This window comes from Heptranchias perlo, chromosome 3 (genome assembly GCF_035084215.1).
Source record: "Heptranchias perlo isolate sHepPer1 chromosome 3, sHepPer1.hap1, whole genome shotgun sequence".
Classification (NCBI taxonomy): domain Eukaryota; kingdom Metazoa; phylum Chordata; class Chondrichthyes; order Hexanchiformes; family Hexanchidae; genus Heptranchias; species Heptranchias perlo.
Window position 1 is genome coordinate 122,390,613 of NC_090327.1, and position 20,411 is coordinate 122,411,023.

The window sequence follows — 20,411 nt, forward strand, 5'->3', positions numbered from 1 at the left end:
CAATCACAGAGGTACAAAAAGCAATCAAAAAGGCTAATAGGATGTTATGCTTCAGTTGCACAGACCCTACCTCAAGTACTGTGTTCAGTTTTGGATACTGCACCAGGGTTTAAGAGTTAAATTATGAGAGCCGATTCCATAAATTTGGCTTGTATTCCTTTCATCATTTGCTGTGAAAACACAAAGCAGCAATGACTACACTTAAATACTTGTGGGTGTAAAGCACTTTGGGATATCTCAAGGACTACATTAATATATGTTTTTTTCCCCTCAATAGAGAAAATAGTACAAAGAAACAGAAGTTCATGATATTTTATGTTTTCATATGCATCAGCCAAAGCAATAAGATCCTGAAATCATAGCAGCAGTTGGAGAATCAGTTTTATAGAAGTATTAATTTCTTCTAAACTAAACATGTAACTTATACAGCTGTGCAAAAATCCCAGAAACAGCAGAAACATTTTTTCAGTGACAATTACAAGTAAAATTAACTGATTCTTTTCAGTACATAACACTTGTTTATATCAAAGTTCAATGTTTAAGTAAATGGAAATGTAATGATCAAACAGTTGCAAAGCTATATTTTCTATTGAATTACACACAACTCAGTTTCACAAAATTTAAATCTTTTGAATAAAATATAATTTTGTCTATGGAATAAAACCACAGCAAAAATCTTTTGTAAAACAATACTTTTCACATTCTATCAATATTACCTGGTTACAAACTTGATTCTGCATTCAAAAAAAAAACTATTTGGATGACAGTACAAATGTAGTTCAGTATGTTCGCATACTAAATAGATTCAGAAAATGAAATGAGCTTGCACAAGCAAAGGACTACATCAAGAGTTCTCTACATTAAGTGATGGTTTGGCGATTATAACTAGTCTGCTGGGGCTAAAGACATTCTTCTCCAGTATGAAAATTTGTACTTAAACAATACAAGACAGATTAGTGTGTTGTTCCCTCATCCGCCCCTTCCCCCCTTTTTAAAAAAAAACTAATACAGAACTTGGCCAAAGAATTTACATGATGTAGCTTTACAATGCGGTAATCTGCTTTGGGAGGGGTGGGGGGGGGGTAGCAAACTTGGCATTCATGTGGAACTTTGTATTGTACTAGTTTCTCTATGTAGCTTTTATTAAAAGGACCTCTGGATACTTTCTGGCATGAGAATAGAGCCTACAGGGTGCTGCTATTGTATTATTAGACATCAACTTCACATTAAATACTTAAAAATATGGCATGCTCAATGATTTACACCTAAGAAAAATTTAAGAATCCAGGAGCATAACTGGACAGCATGAAGCTCCTTGCAATCCTTTGTACTGAATATAGTATTTAAAATATGAATTAATTGTTACAAGCCATTACACATTCTAGTTGATTTGCTAAAGTTATTGACAGGCATTTACAAGCATAAAGATGAAACAAAAATATTAGTGTTCAGTTTTCATGATTTGAATTGCAGTGTTATATTTTTAGTATTTGAATGTAACATAGCATTGTGGGGGGGGGGTGCTTGAACCCAGAATTATTTTTTCCCTTTTTAATTATAGTTAATGCAACCTGTTCATAATCAAATGCATGGAGCATAGAGATATTTTAATAGCTTAAAAATTGATATGTAAGTTTATGTCCCAGGCAATATTCTCCTTGATGGCAGAAAGTGAGATAAGCATAGAAATGGGTTCTAATTAAAAAGAGCTACTTATTTTGAGTTTCACATTAAAAGCTTTAACAATGGTATGGTCAGTGGAACAAGCTAGTAGTCAGACTCTGCCAATTATGGTTTAAAGTTGAAAAATGTAACCTGTTAACATTTAAACATAAATTGGTAAGCCCCACAGAGGGGAACCGTTGTTAGTATGTACATTTATCCAGAGCCCTCTAATGTTTTGACAAAATGAGGAAAAAACACAACTACTTTAATAATGAGGAAATGGCTGCAGTGAAACAATTGAGTTTTCCAAACCACACAATCTACATTAATCAGCAAGCAATCAATAGCGAAAATTCAGTTGGTCTCAGTTTGGGTCTATATACATAATAGATAAACACTGATCTGTCTCATCTTCAATACCCGGCACAGTTTGATGATTTATTAATAAAAGGAATGGTTATTGATGAGTCCCAGCTCACTACACACAGGAATACCCAGTGCATGCAATAAACTTTACACCTCTGATGTGGTCAGTGTTTCCCTGTTTGTCTTTCAGAGTAGGGTGCTGCAGCCTGTTGATTGAAGGTAGAAAACCATGAGGTCATAGCAGACTTGGCACTTGTGAGTGCCCCTCCTACAGAATGACCTATAGCAAGAACCAACAAAAGGAAATACGTGATCAGAAAATCTAATTGCAGGTCTGATCTTTATCCAGTTGAAACACTTGCCTTACTTATGCCATTTAGGCCAATTTCATAAATTTAAGCAAATTATCTTTTAGAATTAAATCTACAAGAAATAAAAACAGAATGCTGTAAATACACAACAAGTGTATTTACTAGAGACAAGTTATGTTTTAGGTGTGGACCCTTAGTTCTGATGAAGGGTACACACCCAAAACATTGTAATCTATCATCTCTTTACAGATGCTGACAGACCTGCTGAATATTTCCAGTAGCTGTAGTTTTTCCTTTTTATTCTAGATATAGAGGGCCTGAACAAGCTGACCTTACTGTAGTTCAAAATCCAGAGTTGCTATGTATGCTTTTTCTTTTTTGCCTGCTGATAACACGCTTAACTGTTTTATTTTAGTTAGGCAAGGGACAGTCATACTTGGGTAGTTGGAGACCCTACCTGTCAACTTTTAGAGCAGCCCAAAGCAGCCAGAACTCAAACCTTTTGTCCACTGAAAGGGATTAAATACTCCTATTACATCAGTTATTCTGTAGTTATATTCTTTCAACATTAGTGTAGCATCTTCTTAGGCACAGACCCATACCAAAACTGCAGTATAAAATGGCCATGTGCACAGTTAGTGTCATCTTTGAAGACGTTATCCGACAGCAGGACAAATCCAATCCGGCCAATTACCGCCCCATCAGTCGACTCTCAATCATCAGCAAAGTGGTGGAAGGTGTCGTTGACAGTGCTATCAAACGACACTTACCAATAACCTGCTCACCGATGCTCAGTTTGGGTTCCGCCAGGACCACTCAGCTCCAGACCTCATTACAGCCTTGGTCCAAACATGGACAAAAGAGCTGAATTCCAGAGGTGAGAGTGACTGCCCTTGACATCAAGGCAGTATTTGACCAAGTGTGGTACCAAGTAGCCCCAGTAAAATTGAAGTCAGTGGGAATCCACTATAGTGGCTGGAGTCATATCTAGCACAAAGGAAGATAATAGTGGTTGTTGGAGGCCAATCATCTCTGCCCTGAGGAACTCCTGGGGCTGTGTCCTAGGCCTAACCATCTTCATCAATGACCTTCCCTCCATCATAAGGTCAGAAATGGGGATGTTTGCTGATGATTGCACGGTGTTCAGTTCCATTCGCAACCCCTCAGATATGAAGCAGTCCGTGCCTGCACGCAGCAAGACCTGGACAACATCCAGGCTTGGGCTGATAAGTGGCAAGTAACATTCGTGCCAGACAAGTGCCAGGTAATGACCATCTCCAACAAGAGAGAGTCCAACCACCTCCCCTTGACATTAAACGGCAGGCATTACCATTGCCAAATCCCCCACCATCAACATCCTGGGGGTCACCATTGACCAGAAATTTAACTGGACCAGCCCCATAAATATTGTGGCTACAAGAGCAGGACACAGGAGGTGAGTCACTCGCCGCAGAATAATCGCCTGACTCCCCAAAGCCTTTCCACCATCTACAAGGCACAAGTCGGGAGTGTGATGGAATACTCTCCACTTGCCTGGATGAGTGCAGCTCCAACAACACTCAAGAAGCTCGATACCATCCAAGACAAAGCAGCCCGCTTGATTGGCACCCTATCCACCACCCTAAACATTCACTCCCTTCACCACCGGCACACCGTGGCTGCGGTGTGTACCATCCACAGGATGCACTGCAGCAACTCGCCACGGCTTCTTTGACAGCACCTCCCAAACCCATGACCTCTACCACCTAGAAGGACAAGGGTAGCAGGCACATGGAAACAGCACCACCTGCAAGTCACACACCATCCGACTTGGAAATATACCACCGTTCCTTCATTGTCGCTGGGTCAAAATCCTGGAACTCCCTACCTAACAGCACTGTGGGAGAACCTTAACCACACGGACTGCAGCAGTTCAAGGCGGAGGCTCACCACCACCTTCTCAAGAGCAATTAGGGATGGGTAATAAATGCTGGCCTTGCCAGCGACGCCCACATCCCATGAACAAATATATTTTTAAAAATTAAGGGGAAGCTCGAAATGTACATGAGGGAAAAAGGAATAGAAGGTTACGCTAATAGGGTTAGATGAAGTAGGGTGGGAGGAGGCTCGTGTGGTGTATGAACACCGGCATAGACCAGTTGGACCAAATGGCCTGTTTCTATGCTGTAAATTCTATATAATATCCTTCTCTTTACAGCTCACCTGGCTGTAGGATTCACTGGTGCCATTCATCATTTTTTCCCAACTCTGGCTCTCCAGCCAAAAGATCCCTGTCCCCACATTTACACTAAGTGAAAGTGCTCTAATAAAACTGGCTGGGACAACAATTGGATTTTTGAAAAAACTGCGAGAGTTGAATTGTCCAAACAATCCAGATCACCCAACAGCAATGTTGAAGACTGTACAAGGATAACATGACACTTTTGAAGGACAAACAGCCCTCTACTTCAACCCCTGCAACTCTAGGTATTAAAATGAGTGTCATTACTAATATACTGTTGAGTAGATATCTGCAATGAATTTAATATGCAGCAATTAGAAATTACCCATCAGTTGTATGTCAAGTAGCTATTCTAATACTATTCAAAAGAGGAGATTTTCATTTCATATTGATGGGATTCTGATGTTCCAGTGAGTTTGTGTTGAAGATGATGGCTTCAAGTCTGCTCAATGTTTAGCTGGAAGAAACCGCAACTCATCCAAAACAGGATGTTGGACAAGCAGTCTGACAACACAAAGGCAGGGGACATTCGCCATAGGGCAGCATGTAGATGGGGGGGGCATGGATAGATCTTTGGTCCAGCAATAACTTCTCTTAAAATCACAGAATCTTCCAGCAAAGTAGGCCCATTGTGCCTGTCCTGGCTTTTTGAAAGAGCTGTCCAATTTAGTCCCACGCCCCAGCTTTTTCCCCATAACCCTGCAAATTAGTCCTCTTCAAGTAAACGTCCAATTGCCTTCTGAAAGTTCCTATGGAATCTGTTTCCACCACCCTTTTAGGTAGTGCATCCCAGATCTTAACAACCCTCTGAAATTTTTTTCCCTCATTTCTCCTCTAGTCCATTTGCAAATTATTTTAAATCTATGACCTCTGGTTACCAACCCATTTGCCAGAGGAAACAGTTTCTCCCTACTTTATCAAAACCTCTCAATTTTGAATACCTCTATTAGGTCTCCCCTTAACCTTCTCTGCTTTAAAGGAAAACAATCCGAGCTTCTCCAATCTCCACATAACTGAAGTTCCTCATCCCTGGTATCATCCTGGTAAGCCTCCTCTGTATCCTCTCCAAGGCCTTGACATCCTTCCTAAAATATGGCGACCAGAATTGTACGCAATACTCCAGCTGAGGCCTAACCAGTGATTTGTAAAGGTTTAGCATGACTTCCTTGTTTTTGTATTCAATGCCTCTCTTTACAAAGCCAAGTATCCCATATGCTTTCTTAACCTCCTTATCAAGCCAGAGGAAACGGAGCAGAGGCTTGAACAGAATCTATTGCTAGAGATTGTTCTGAAAGAAAGAAAAAAAAGACAGACTTGCATTTCTATAGCGCTTTTCATGACCTCAGGACGTTCCAAAGCACTTGACAGCCAATGAAGTACTTTTGAAGTGTAGTCACTATAAGACCATAAGAGATAGGAGCAGGAGTAGGCCATTCGGCCCCTCGAGCCTGCTCCGCCATTTAATGAGATCATAGCTGATCTGACTTTTTACCTCAACTCCCCTTCCCCGCCCTTTCCCCATATCCTTTGACCCCCTTGCTGATCAAAAATTTGTCTAACTCAGCCTTGAATGTATTCAATGACTCAGCCTCCACAGCTTTTTGGGTAAAGAATTCCAAAGATTCACAACCCTCTGGAAGAAGAAATTCCTCCTCATTTCCATCTTAAACGGGTGACCTCTTATTCTGAGACTATGCCCCCTAGTTTTAGATTCCCCCATGAGGGGTAACATCCTCTCAGCATCTACCCTATCGAGTCCCCTCAGAATCTTGTATGTTTCAATAAGATCTCCTCTCATTCTTCTAAACTCCAATGAGTATAGACCCAACCTGTTCAATCTTTCCTCATAAGACAACCCTTCTATACTTGGAATCAACCTAGTGAACCTTGTCTGAACTGCCTCCAATGCAAGTATGTCCTTCCTTAAATAAGGGCACCAGAACTGTACGCAGTACTCCTGGTGTGGTCTCAGCAGCACCCTGTACAGTTGTAGCATCACTTCCCTGCGTTTATACTCCATCCCCCTAGATAAAGGCCAGTATTCCGTTTGCCTTCCAGATTACCTGCTGCACCTGTATGTTGACTTTTTGTGTTTCACGTACGAGGACACCCAGATCCCTCTGTACCGCAGCATTTTGTAGTATTTCTCCATTCAAATAATATTTTGCTTTTTTATTTTTCCTCCCATAGTGGATGACTTCACATTTTCCCACATTATATTCCATCTGCCAAATTTTTGCCCATTCGCTTAACCTTTGCAGACACTTTGTGTCCTCGTCGCAACTTGCTTTTCACCTATCTTTGGATCATCAGCAAATTTGGCCACAAGACACTCTGTTCCTTCATCCAAGTCATTGATATATATTGTAAATAGTTGAGGCCCCAGTACTGATCCCTGCGGCACCCCACTAGTTACAGATTGCCATTTTGAAAATGACCCTTTTATCCCGACTCTTTGTTTTCTGTTAGTTAGCCAATCCTCTATCCATGCCAGTATATTACCCCCAACACCATGAGCTCTTATCTTGTGCAGTAATCTTTTATGTGGCACCTTGTCGAATGCCTTTTGGAAATCCAAATATACTGCATCCATTGGTTCCCCTTTATCCACCCTGCCCATTACTTCCTCAAAGAACTCTAATAAATTTGTCAGACACGATTGCCCCTTCATAAAACCATGTTGACTCTCCTTGATTGTATTATGAGTCTCCAAATGTCCTGTTTCTACTTCCTTAATAATGGATTCTAGCATTTTTCCAATGACAGATGTTAGGCTAACTGGTCTGTCGTTACCTGCTTTCTGTCTCACTCCCTTCTTGAATAGGGGTGTTAACGTTTGTGATTTTCCAATCTGCTGGGATCTTTCCAGAATCTAGTGAATTCTGGAAGATTACAACCAATGCACTATTATAATGTAGGAAATTCTGGCTAAAATCGGATAGATAAGAGTGGAACCAAGTGAGGATAATTTCACTGAGCTGTAAAACAGGAGAGGCATTGGAGGAGGAGGATGAGGCTGCAAAGAGATTGAGAAGGATGAGGAGGGTTAATGCATCACGGTGAGTCACAGAGAATGTCATTTGTGACTTTCATTAGGGCCATTTCAGTGCTGTGGCAGAGGCAGAATCCTGATTGGAGAAATTCAAATAGGAAGTTGCAGGAAAGATGGGCATGGACTTGGGAGGTAACAACATGTTCAAGGATGTTGGAGGGGAAAGGAGATAGGGCGGTAATTTGGAAGGACAGAGGGAGTTGAGGATGGGTTTTCTGAGAGGGGCTGAAGATGGCTGTTTTGAAAGGGAGGAGGACTGCACTTGAGAGGAATCCATCTGCAATGTCACCTAGCATGGGGACCAGGAAGCAATGTTCAGTGGTCAGCAGTTATTACAGCAAATATTGCCTCCACTCATTCTGAAAATGTAACTAAAAAAAAAAACTTATATATCTTACCTACTGCCTTTCCAGTCTGTACCACACTGCGGCTCGTGGAGATCATTGCATTGCCAAGCTTCTTCCCACGTTCACTATTCTGCACAGAACTAAAACAAAGAAACATTTAGTGAAAAACCTTCATTTGTCAACATACTGCTTTTATCCATTAGTGAGTGATCACAACATTTGGTTAGATGTAATGTCATGGTTTGTATAGCATACAAAAACTGGCTGTTGTGTGTCCAGGCTGTATCATTTTCACAACCAATTTCAATATTGGCTTTCAAATTTCAATAATAGCAACCATTAAAAGAAGCATTGATACCACTGTTACATTGTGAGAAGCAATTTTAGATAGGATTATTTCTCAAAGATCCCAGAAAAGCCACCCACTGCTGCAAATCAACCAGAAACACAAAAGACTTCATTCTTCAAATCAGATTGCTCACATAATCCACTCAACACCATCATTCCATTTCTTTCTTACTAAACTAAAAATGCCATAAAGTGTTTAAAAAAATATACCTGCAACTAACTCACATGCAAAGAGAAAACAGAAAAATATCCCTTTAAGAAATTTACACCATTGCACTGCTATGGTCAGATCTTTCTCCCACCATACTAAAAGCAGGTCTTTGCTCTGAACTACACCCATTGTTGTTTAATTAAAAAAGAGAAACACAGTGTGAGAACAATTAAATAAAAGATTGAAGTAGTTCTAAACAGCATCAGGACCTCTGTATCTGGAAGTTGAGCTCTGCACCTCACCCCAAAAAATGAGAAAGATTGGATTTCCTTTCTAATTTCTTGTACATACAATTGGGATTACATAAAAGTCGTGCATAAAGAAGTGAAATGGCTCTGAAGACCATGCAAGAACAGGCTGTCTGTCAGCACTATTGTACGAAAGTACTAGTTATCCTGAGCTGTCAGATCAAGATCATGATGCTCGGTGAAAGCATGTCATTTGCTTCTGTAGCTGTCTTACAGGCAGCTTTGAGAGGAGTCCTTTGCATTTTGGGCCAAGAGGTGGCCACTGGTAGACTAGGCTCTGGCTTCCTGATTGTTATATTCTCTGGCAGAACAGGATCAAGGAGATGCTACTAAACAATTCACTTATCTTTGTTTAGTGGTCACCAACCCAGTATTTTGTTTCCATTGGATAGGAACAGTTGCCTAATGTTGGTGTAAACTTTTCGTTTTATCTACAGAGAAAGTTCTGGCTCTGTGGCAATTATCAAGCAATATTTATTTTCAATAGAAGAAACCGGATGTGGTGGGATTAGGCGTTCCTGAGATAAGTGAAATTTAGATTAAAATTCTCAACAAAAAAGGACAGTTGGGGATTAACAGCACAACCAACATGCAGACTGCCACCAAAATGTGCACTTCATTACCTCGTGCTGATATATGGGCCAAGAAAGTTACCATTTAAGAAAGAAAATTTAATATCACATAAATGATTCTCAAGGCAATTTGCTCAAACTCAAACCCAAGGCAGGAGTTAACTGCTAAATGAAAAACTGAGATTTCAAAAATATGGACACCATATGGTGCTCACCAACAAATGCCCATATTTGGCAAGAACAATGAGCAGAGAAAGTAACACACGGTCTCATTATGCTCGGTGAGTACTCCTGATCTGGCAGGGTAAATGACTCTCAGTTTTTGTTAGTTGGGTATTATTGCAAAGGTTGATTCTCTCAGCAACAGCTGGTGCTGAGGGCTGCACTAAACACGACGTCAAGAACAGCTGAGTGCTGAAGACTTCAATATAGCAGCCGCTTGACTAGATTGCCATTCAATTGCCCCAGATCAGTTGCAGAACCATAAGGCTGGGCAAATTAGTAACTAACTGTGGAGGAGATTATGTGCATCCCTGACACAATCTAGGTCTATGTGAATCAGTACAGGACAGTGCCGGTTCAATTTTCCTGAAATGCATCTGGAGGTACTACCTACTTACACTTGATTCCTGTCTGAGCATCATCTAGAGATGTGTTGGTTGCTAGAACCAGCAGCAGAGATCTCTGCATCTGAAGAAATCAAGCTTGGACATCCTCGTCATAGAAAATGCAATGAACGAGAGGGGTCACATAAAACCCATTTGTTTACTTTGGAGCACTTCTAAAAGTCATACAATATTGAAGGGAGTGCAAATGGGTTTCACTTGTACCAATCACGGAGAAGAATCAGGGCCATTCCACGCAAATTTGACAAAGGTTGGAGATGAGCTGACTGGAATTAACCAACTACTGGGCAGACACTAAAATGTAGAACTATTGCTGAGGATAAGGTCATTGATGATTAAGCAAAAGTGAAACTTCCCCAAACTTTTCATAGTATCATAGAATGTTACAGCAGAGATGGGCCAAGTCCACACTGTCAGTTTTCTCCACAAGCCACCTAACTTAATCTCACTTTCCTGCTATTCCTTTTTCAAGCAATTATCTAAGTACCTCTTATAGCAAAAGTTTGTGGTTTCCACAACAAGGAATTCCACATTTTAACCAATCCATTCAAATAACTTTTTTTAAAAACCACCTTTCATTTTTTTGTGACCATCTTAAATTTGCGTCCTCTTATTATTGTGTCATTGGAAACAATCCATCACTATTTACTTTATCATAATTTTGAAGAGTTCTATCAGGTCACACCTAACCTTCTCAGCTCTAGTGAAAACCCCCCAATTCTGAAATCTCTCTTCATACCTGTAAATGTTCAGCCCTGGTAACATCCGAGTGAATCTACAGTGTACTTTCTTCTCAGGGCAACGAAGGATGGGCAATAAATGTGGCCTTGCCAGTGTAACCCACATCCACAGAACAAATAAAAAAATCTTTTTCCATTTTATAGGGACAAAAAATGAGATCCTCTTGTGGAGGTGGAGGGAAAGGCTGAGGTACTAAATGAAAACTTGGCATCTGTCTTCACTAGAGAAGAGGATGCTGCCATTGTAGCAGTAGAGGAGGAGATTGTAGTGATATTGGATAGGATTAAAGGTAGATGAAAAGAGACTTAAAAGATTAGCCATGATCTCATTGAATGGCGGAGCAGGCCTACTCCTGCTCCCATTTCTTACATTCTTATGTTCTTAAGATTGACAGTATTTAAAGTAGAAAAGTCACCCGGTCCAGATGGGAAGCATCCTAGGTTACTAAGGGAAGTAAATTGCAGAGACTCTGGCCACAATCTTCCGATCCTCCTTAGATATGGGGATGGTGCCGGAGGACTGGAGGATTGGAAATGCTACACCCCTGTTCAAAAAAGGGGAGAGGGATAAACCCGGCAATTACAGGCTGGTCAGCCTAACGTCAGTGGAGTGGAAACTTTTAGAGACAATAATTCGAGACAAAATTAATTGGCACTTGGTGAAGTATGGGCTAATAAATGAAAGTCAGCACGGATTTGTTAAAGGAAAATAGTGTTTGACTAACATGATTGAGTTATTTGATGAAGTAATGGAGAGGGTTGATGAGGGCAGTGCAGTTGATGTTGTGCATGTGGACTTTCAGAAGGCATTTGATAAAGTACCACATAATAGCCTTGTAAACAAAATTAAAGCCCATGGGATTAAAGGGACAGTGATAGCCTGGATACAAAATTGGCTAAGGGACAGAAAGCAGAGGTAGTGGTGAATGGTTGTTTTTCTGACTGGAGGGAAGTATTCAGTGGTGCTCCCCATGGGTCAGTATTAGGACCACAGCTCTTTTTGATATATATTAAGGACTTGGATATAGAGGGTGTATTTCAAAGTTTGCAGATGACACGAAATTTGAAAATGTAGTAAACAATGCGGAGGATAGTGACAGACTGGTGAAATGGGCAGACACATGGCAGATGAAATTTAACGCAGAGAACTGTGAAGTGGTATATTTTGGTAGGAAGAATAAGGAGAGGTAATATAAACTAAATGATACAATTTTAAAGGGGTACAAGAACAGAGAAACTTGGAGGTGCACATACACAAATCTTTGAAGGTGGCTCGACAAGTTGGAAAAGTTGTTAAAAAAGCATATGGGATCCTGGGCTTTATTCATAGGGGCATTGAGCACAAAAGCAAGGAAGTTATGCTAAATCTTTATAAAACACTGGTTAGGCCTCAGCTGGAGTATTGTGTTCAATTCTGGGCACCACACTTTAGCAAGGATGACAACGCCTTAGCGAGAGTGCAGAAGAGATTTACTAGCATGGTACCAGGGATAAGGGACTTCAGTTATGTGGAGACAGTGGAGAAGCTGGGGATGTTCTCCTTGGAACAGGGAAATTTAAGGGGTGGGGTGGGGGGGGATTTGATAGAGGTGTTCAAAATCATGAAGGGTTTTGAAAGAGTAAATAAGGAGAAATTATTTCAAGTCGCAAAAGGGTCAGTAACCAAAGGACACAGATTTAAGGTGATCGGCAAAAGAGCCAGAGGCGACACAAGGAAACATTTTTTTACGCAGCGGGTTGTTATGATCTGGAATTCACTGCCTGAAAGTTGTGGTGGAAGCAGATTCAACAGTAACTTTCAAAAGGGAATTAGACAAACACTTGAAGGGAAAAAATTTACAGGGCAATGGGGAAAGAGCAGGGGAATGGGACTAATTAGATAGCTCTTTCAAAGTCGGCATAGGCACGATGGGCCAAATGGCCTCTTCCTGTGCTGTACCCACTATGATACGTTATATCCTTTTTATAATGGTGTGCCCAAAAGATACCCCAACTGTGGCCCAAGTCTTTTACAAATTCGACTGAGATAAAGTATTTATTCAGTATTTCTATTTTTCCCTTTCTCTCCACTACAAGCTTGCCTCCCTAATCTCTTAGTAACCCTACCTCTACTTGAACTATTAACGCACCGATAGAAAACCTTATTATCCTTTTTTTTTTGCTAATTTTGTCTCGTTTCTTCTTGGCCTCTCTCAAAAAGTGAAACTTTAAGGAAGATTTTTACAGGACGGTTGCTTGAATTACTACAAAATTACTGGGATTTATGGTGAATGATAAAGGACAAACATATCCTTAGGAAGTGTCAAGGCTATGGCCAACAGATTAATAAGATCCGAACAATTTAAATACAAACAGGATGGAGGAAGATCACCAGTTGAAAATGGCAGCTGTTGCCATTAGAGTTTCAAGAGGCTGCCCCTTAGGGAGATAAATCAAATGGATATATAACATTGAACGAATGAGGAAAATCTTGATGTTCTGTTCACAAAAATTGGCTGATTTGCCAGTCTTGAGACAAGAATGGTCATCATAGGGCTAAATATGGTTAAAAAATGGTTCCATTACGGAACTGCAATATTGCAGTGTTCAATATTAATTTAAAAATTCAGGGATGCGACAATCAGATATAATGCACTTGACTGGGAAGATCAAATAGAAAGCATAATATTTGATCAATTCAACAAAATATAAGGAAAGGCAGCATTCAGTGCTTCAGTATGCTGGTATGAAGGTTTAATCCAATGATTCCCTATTCAGCAAATTTCCAACTGCACTACCAGAGCAAAGGCTTAAAAAAATAGCACAGGGGTGACACTGGCTGTGTTTTAGGTATAAATCTCTTGCCCATCTTTTTGACCAGTGTGTGGATTAAGGAGAAAATTTTTAAAAAGGAAAAAAGTCTTTAAAACTGTAAAAAACCTCCCTGAAGCAGGGCAAGTGGCTTCTTACTCGAGGGTGCTCTTTGCAGTCTCATCTTAGCAACCCTCCTACTTCCAACCTGGATAACTCCTTTTGGAGTTATGATTATTAAACACAAACATTTTTTTAAAAAACACATGAGCATTTAAAACAGCAAACCCAATATAAGTCCAGTGTTTAAGACACTGCAGTGGTTATAGCTGTTAGGCCCAGCCACGTGACAAGTGGTGTCCTATCTAGCTATGTAAATTGCCTCATGGAGGGAAAAGTCACTATAGTGTGCAGTTCATTTGCCTGCCTTCCTTGCTGAACATTTAAGGCAAGTCAACTAATATACAAAAGCATCATAATTGCTTTAATGATTTAACAATGTATTAAGACAATTTTAAAAAATATTTTTCGCATTTTTAAAATCCCAAGTTGCATGTTAATAGCAGAGTGAATGTAGTAACAAATATGTCACCATCCTCCATTACATTATTCAGTGTTAAGTCTATTTGCAATAGTCAGATGAACCTTCTAACGGTCAATTTCAGTCAAACATGCAAAATTTATTTTTATCAGCATCTCATGCTCTCCATCTGCTAACACAAGTCTCAAAACACTACAAGTGGGCACAATATTGTACATAAATTGTAGAAGTTGAAACCTTTAAAGATGTACTTGCAGCTCCACACTTCTCAATGAAGAACTTCAGAATAGCCTGCATACTTTGGTCAGAAATTGTTTTATGCAAAACATTTCTATATTCAATCAACTGGAAATAAGAAGAACATAAGAAATACGAGCAGGAGTAGGCCCTTCATGCCAGCTCTGCCATTTAATAAGATTATGGCTGATCTTCAACCTCAACTCCACTTTCCCACCTGATCCCCATATCCCTTGATTCCCTTAGAGTCCAAAAATCTATTGATCTCAGTCTCGAATATACTCAATGACTGAGCATCCACAGCCCTCTGAGGTAGAGAATTCCAAATATTCATGACCCTCTGGGTGAAGAAATTCCTCCACATCTCAGTCCTAAATGTCCGACCCCTTATCCTGAGACGATGTCCCTTAGTTCTAGACTCTCTAGCCAGGGAAAACATCCTCTCAGCATCTACCGTGTCAAGCCCTCTTAGAATCTTACATGTTTCAATGAGATCACCTCTCATTCTTCTAAACTCCAGAGAGTATAGGTCTATTCTACTCAATCTTTCCTCATAGGACAATCCTCTCATCCCAGCAATCAATCTGATGAACCTTCATTGCACCGCCTCTAAGGCAAGTATATCCTTCCTTAGGTAAGGAGACCAAAACTGTACAAACTACTCCAGGTGTGGTCTCACCAAAGCCCTGTACAATTGCAGCAAGACTTCCTTATTATTGTACTCCAACCCCCTTGTAAAAGGCCAACATACCATTTGCCTTCCTAACTGCTAGCCGTACCTGCATGTTAACTTTCTGTGTTTTGTGTACAAGAACACCCAAATCCCTTGAACACCAACATTTAGTAGTTTCTCACCATTTAAAAAATATTCTATTTTTCCTACCAAGGTGAATAACCTCACATTTCCCCACATTATACTCCATCTGCCACCTTCTTGCCCACTCACTTCACTTGTCGATATCCCTTTGCAGACTATTTGTGTCCTCCTCACAGCTTACTTTTCCACCTAGCTTAGTATCGTCAGCAAACTTGGATACATTAGACTCAGTCCCTTCATCTAAGTCATTAATATAGATTGTAAATGGCTGAGGCCCAAGCACTGATCCTTGTGGCACCCCACTAGTTACAACCTGCCAACCAGAAAATTAGTCATTTATTCCTACTCTCTGTTTTCTGTCCATTAACCAATTCTCAATCCATGCTAATATATTACCCCCAACCCCATGAGCGCTAATCTTGTGTTACAACCTTTTATGTTGCACCTTATCGAATACCTTTTGAAAATAATAGCAAACATATGTAAAATTTTCAAACCATATGGGCTAATTTTTTTTCTTTAATTAAAAGTAAAACACAAGTGTATTCTGATTGATGTATTTAAAAGGAGAAAAATGCAGGTTTGCTTTTAAATGAATTCAAGACCATTTTATAAAATTTTCCATGAACAATATCCATGCATACCATAATAAATTAAACTTGAAAAGTGTCTTTCCAGATAAATGGTGCTACATGTTGTCAGGACCACTTCTTTATGGTGACTGACGATGTCAAATTCCTTTTTAGTTTTCTGGAATTTTTTTTAAACCAACGTCTTGGGAATCATATTCCACGATTCTGTCCAGTTTTGCAGGAAAATCGATTGTCACAAAAATACTCATGAAAAATGCTACCACAAGATGGTGCTGTAGGACAATTGATGGTTTGAAGAAAATCAGATAAATTTACTTTTCTAACATTGTTCATATAACTATAATGTAAATTATGGACATAACCTGTCCTCTTCAATGCAGATTATTCATACTACATGAGATTTCCAAAGTTACAGTTTTGTTCATGTGTGCAGTTCATTTTGTAGAAGTAAAAATATATAAATGAATAGTAAAAGAAATCAGAAATTACTGTTTAAGATCCATATGGTTAGCTAAACAAATAAACTGATTGGAGCTTGAAGGGTTAATTTCTTACATTTAAGTTTAACCATGAAAGGGATTTTTCCACTCATAGCAAAAGTTTATAAGCTTCTTAATGAAGCTTGTAAAAAGAACTTGCATTTATTCAACGCCTTATCGTATGTGTCAAACGTCTAAAGCACTTACGAACATACAAAAATGTCTGACAGAAAATTACCAACTGGTCCGTCTAGCCTGTTCCATACAATCATAACGCCTTGTGTATCATGATACAGACAGTCCCGAATCACCCAGAGCCAAGTACGTACAGTGAATTACTATGAAGTACAGTAACAGTTATCTAGGTAAACACCATCACCATTTTGTACACAGCAAGATGCCACTAACAACAATGTGATGAATGACTGGATAATCCCTACCCTTGCCCTGAACCCCTGTGTCTCCCTGGTTTCTCTCCCATCTCAGCTCATCCTGTGGACAAGACTCACCTCCTAAATTCCCACTAAACGCTGACCACCCTACTTCCCTTCCTGGCCCCCAAGCTAACTGACATGAGAAATGGTTCCCTCTCCTATGGTACTGTCCTGGTCCCTTTCAAAACTGCCATCACCTCAAAAAAACTCACCCTCAACCCTTCTGTCCTTGCAAACTACCACCAACATCTCCAACTTTCCTTTCCTCTCCAAAATTCTTTTAAGTATTGTCACCTCCCGGATCTATACCCATCTCTCCTGCAATGCATTTGAATCCACCCAATAAAGTTTCTGCCTCTCCCACAGCATCAAAATGGCTCTAACTAAAGTTATAAACAATATTCTGTGACTAACACGGGTGCATTACCTCTTTTTGTTCTCTTTGACGACTTTTTGACACACTCAAACACACCACTCTCCTACCAAACCTCTCTGTTGTCCAGCTCAGTGGGCAGGCCCCTGCTTGGTCCCATACTTACCTATCCGATCATAGCCAGAGCATTTCTACCAATGACGTCTCTTCCCACCTGTCACCTCATTGTCCCCAATGCTCTTCCTCTTCATCTACATGCTGCCTACTGGCGATATTATCCGCAGACATGGGGTCAGCTTCCACATGTATGGTGACGACACCCCCAACTCTACCTCTCAACCACCTCTCTCAACCCCTTCAGACAGTAACACTGCTTGTCCGACATCCAGTCTCACATGAGTCATAGTTTCCCCCAGCTAAACATTGGGAAGACCGATGCCATAGTCTTTGGCTCCCCACAAACTCCATATCCAAGCATCGACTACATCTCCCTTCCCTGCCATGGTCTCAGGCTGAGCCATACTGTTTGCAACTACGGTGTCCTATTTAACATTGAGTGAGCTGCTAACCCCATATCTTCTCCATCATAAAGATCAGCTACGTCCACCTCCATAACATCATCCATCTCCGTCCCTGCCTCAACCCATCTGCTGCTCAAACTTTCATCCATGTCTTGGTCACCACCAAACTTAACTATTCAAATATGCTCTTAGCTGGCCTCCCATCCTCCATAAACTTGAGCTCCTCCAAAACTCTGCTGCCCACATCCTACTCCACACCAAGACCTGTTCACCCTTCACCACTGACCTCACTGATTGACATTGGCTCCTAATCCCTCAAACTTAAAATTCTCATCTTTGTCTTTAAATGCCTCAATTCCATGCCCCTCCCTATCCCTGAAACCTCCACCAGTATTACAACCTGCTCCCCAAATTTTTGGCCTGTGCATCACATCCTTTCCCCCTCCCCACCATTGTTAGTCGCACTTCCAGCCGCCTCGGCGCTATGCTCTGGAATTTCCTCCCTAAACCCCTCTGGCTCTCCATTTCTCCCTTTCTCTCCTTCTTTAAGACCCTCCTTAAAACGCACCTCTTTGACTAAGGTTTTGGTCACCCCTTTAACTTCATCTTTTGCTCAGTGTCCATTATTTGTCCTGACACCTCTCTGAAGCACCTTGAGACATTTTTCTAGTTAAAGGCATTAGTTGTTATAGTAAAGTCCAGAAATTATGATAGGAGGTTCCACTATGTACTTCCTTTTTAACATCCTTTAAGAAGTGAAGAGGACTTGACCAGCAGGATCATCTCCCAAATGCATCCTGGGTGTCTCTCATTACAATATTGCTATATAGGTATCCCTTCAGCCTAATCCTTACAATAGTTTCCCAAATTTTACCTGCTATTGGAGTTAGAGCAGGAGCAAGTGTAGGATATCTGAATTAAATGATAAAGAAACTTTCCTGTGTGCAAGCATATGCTGACAAAAGCAATAAAAGCAGTGGAAAAAAGAACTTGCCCTCATATTGCGCCTATCACAACCTCACGACGTCCCAAAGAATTTCACGGCCAATTAAGTACTTTTGAAGTGGTCTGTGTTGTAATATAGGGAAAACATGATCGCTAATTTGTGCAAAGTAAGGTCTGACAAATAGCAATAAGATAAATGACGAGATAATCTTTTTTTTTAAAAAGTGATGTTAGTTGAGGAATAAATGTTGGCCAGGGCACGGGGAGACTCCCTGCTTTTCTTCAGATAGTGCCACGGAATCTTTTGTGCAAGATGCATAACCAGGACAAGCCTTCTATACTGAGGAAAGATGCAAGAATGCATGGATGTTGTGCACAGCAAAATTCTCCTAATGGTTTCTTCTGCTTGCCCTCCCTGGTTTGGATGATACCCTACCGATTTATGTGAGGAGACCGAATAAATGAGAAAGGATTTTCTTTCTTCAGAACTGGGAATATAAAAAAGTTTCTTCTTGAAGGTCTTAATAAATTCAGCATTTTCAAGATAAGTGACACAGAGTATTGTAGAGTATAGCCGTGCCTCTAGCCAAACTGTTCCAGTACAACTACAACACTGGCATCTACCCGACAATGTGGGAAAATGCCCAGGTACATCCTGTCCACAAAAAGCAGGACAAATCCAATCCGCCCAATTACCGCCCCATCAGTCAACTCAATCATCAACAAAGTGACGATAGCACTGTCAACGACACCTTCCAAGCGGCACTTACTCACCAATGCTCAGTTTGGGCTCCGCCAGGACCACTCGGCTCCAGACCTCAATACAGCCTTGGCCCAAACATGGACAAAGCAGCTGAATTCCAGAGGTGAGGTGAGAGTGACTGCCCTTGACATCAAGGCAGCATTTGACCGAGTGTGGCACCAAGGAGCCCTAGTAAAATTGAAGTCAATAAGAATCGGGGAAAACTCTCCAGTGTCTGGAGTCATACCTAGCACAAAGGAAGATGGTAGTAGTTGTTGGTGGCCAATCATCTCAGCCCCAGGACATTGCTGCAGGAGTTCCTCAGGGTAGTGTCCTAGGCCCAACCATCTTCAGCTGCTTCATCAATGACCTTCCCTCCATCATAAGGTCAGAAATGGGAATGTTCGCTGATGATTGCACAGCGTTCAGTTCCATTCGCAACCCCTCAGATAATGGAGCAATCCGTGCCCGCATGCAGCAAGACCTGGACAACATCCAGGCTTGGGCTGATAAGTGGCAAGTAGCTTTCGCGCCAGACAATGACCATCTCCAACAAGAGAGAGTCTAACCACCTCCCCTTGACATTCAACGGCATTACCATCACCGAATCCTCCACCATCAACATCCTGGGGATCATCATTGACCAGAAACTTAACTGGACCAGCCATATAAATACTATGGCTACAAGAGCAGGTCAGAGGCTGGGTATTCTGCGGTGAGTGACTCACCTCCTGACTCCCCAAAGTCTTTCCACCATCTACAAGGCACAAATCAAGAGTGTGATGGAATACTCTCCACTTGCCTGGATGAGTGCAGCTCCAACAACACTCAAGAAGCTCGATACCATCCAGGATAAAGCAGCCCGTTTGATTGGCACCCCATCCACCACCCTAAACATTCACTCCCTTTACCACCGGCGCACCGTGGCTGCAATGTGTACCATCCACAGGATGCATTGCAGCAACTCGCCAAGGCTTCTTCGACAGCCCCTCCCAAACCCGCGACCTCTACCACGTAGAAGGACAAGGGCAGCAGGCACATGGGAACAACACCACCTGCACGTTCCCCTACAAGGTCACACACCATCCCGACTTGGAAATATATCGCCGTTCCTTCATCGTCGCTGGGTCAAAATCCTGGAACTCCCTTCCTAACAGCACTGTGGGAGAACCGTCACCACACGGACTGCAGCGGTTCAAGAAGGCAGCTCACCACCACCTTCTCAAGGGCAA

The 20,411-nt window shown here is 41.2% G+C and overlaps 1 protein-coding gene across 2 annotated transcripts in view; it reads right to left on the minus strand.

The window, feature by feature from the left end:
• Positions 1-20,411, minus strand: part of avl9 (AVL9 homolog (S. cerevisiase)) — a 95,387-nt gene continuing 74,976 nt past the window's right edge. The window contains exons 15-16 of one of the 2 annotated variants that reach the window (XM_067981921.1): positions 8,014-8,102; positions 1-170 (exon numbers count right to left, since the gene is read on the minus strand). In XM_067981921.1, the coding sequence (XP_067838022.1) occupies positions 85-170; positions 8,014-8,102 (175 nt within the window). In that variant the 3' untranslated portion in view covers positions 1-84. Of the gene's footprint in view, positions 171-305; positions 2,312-8,013; positions 8,103-20,411 lie in introns of those variants that run through there. The other variant, XM_067981920.1, reaches the window with a different exon arrangement.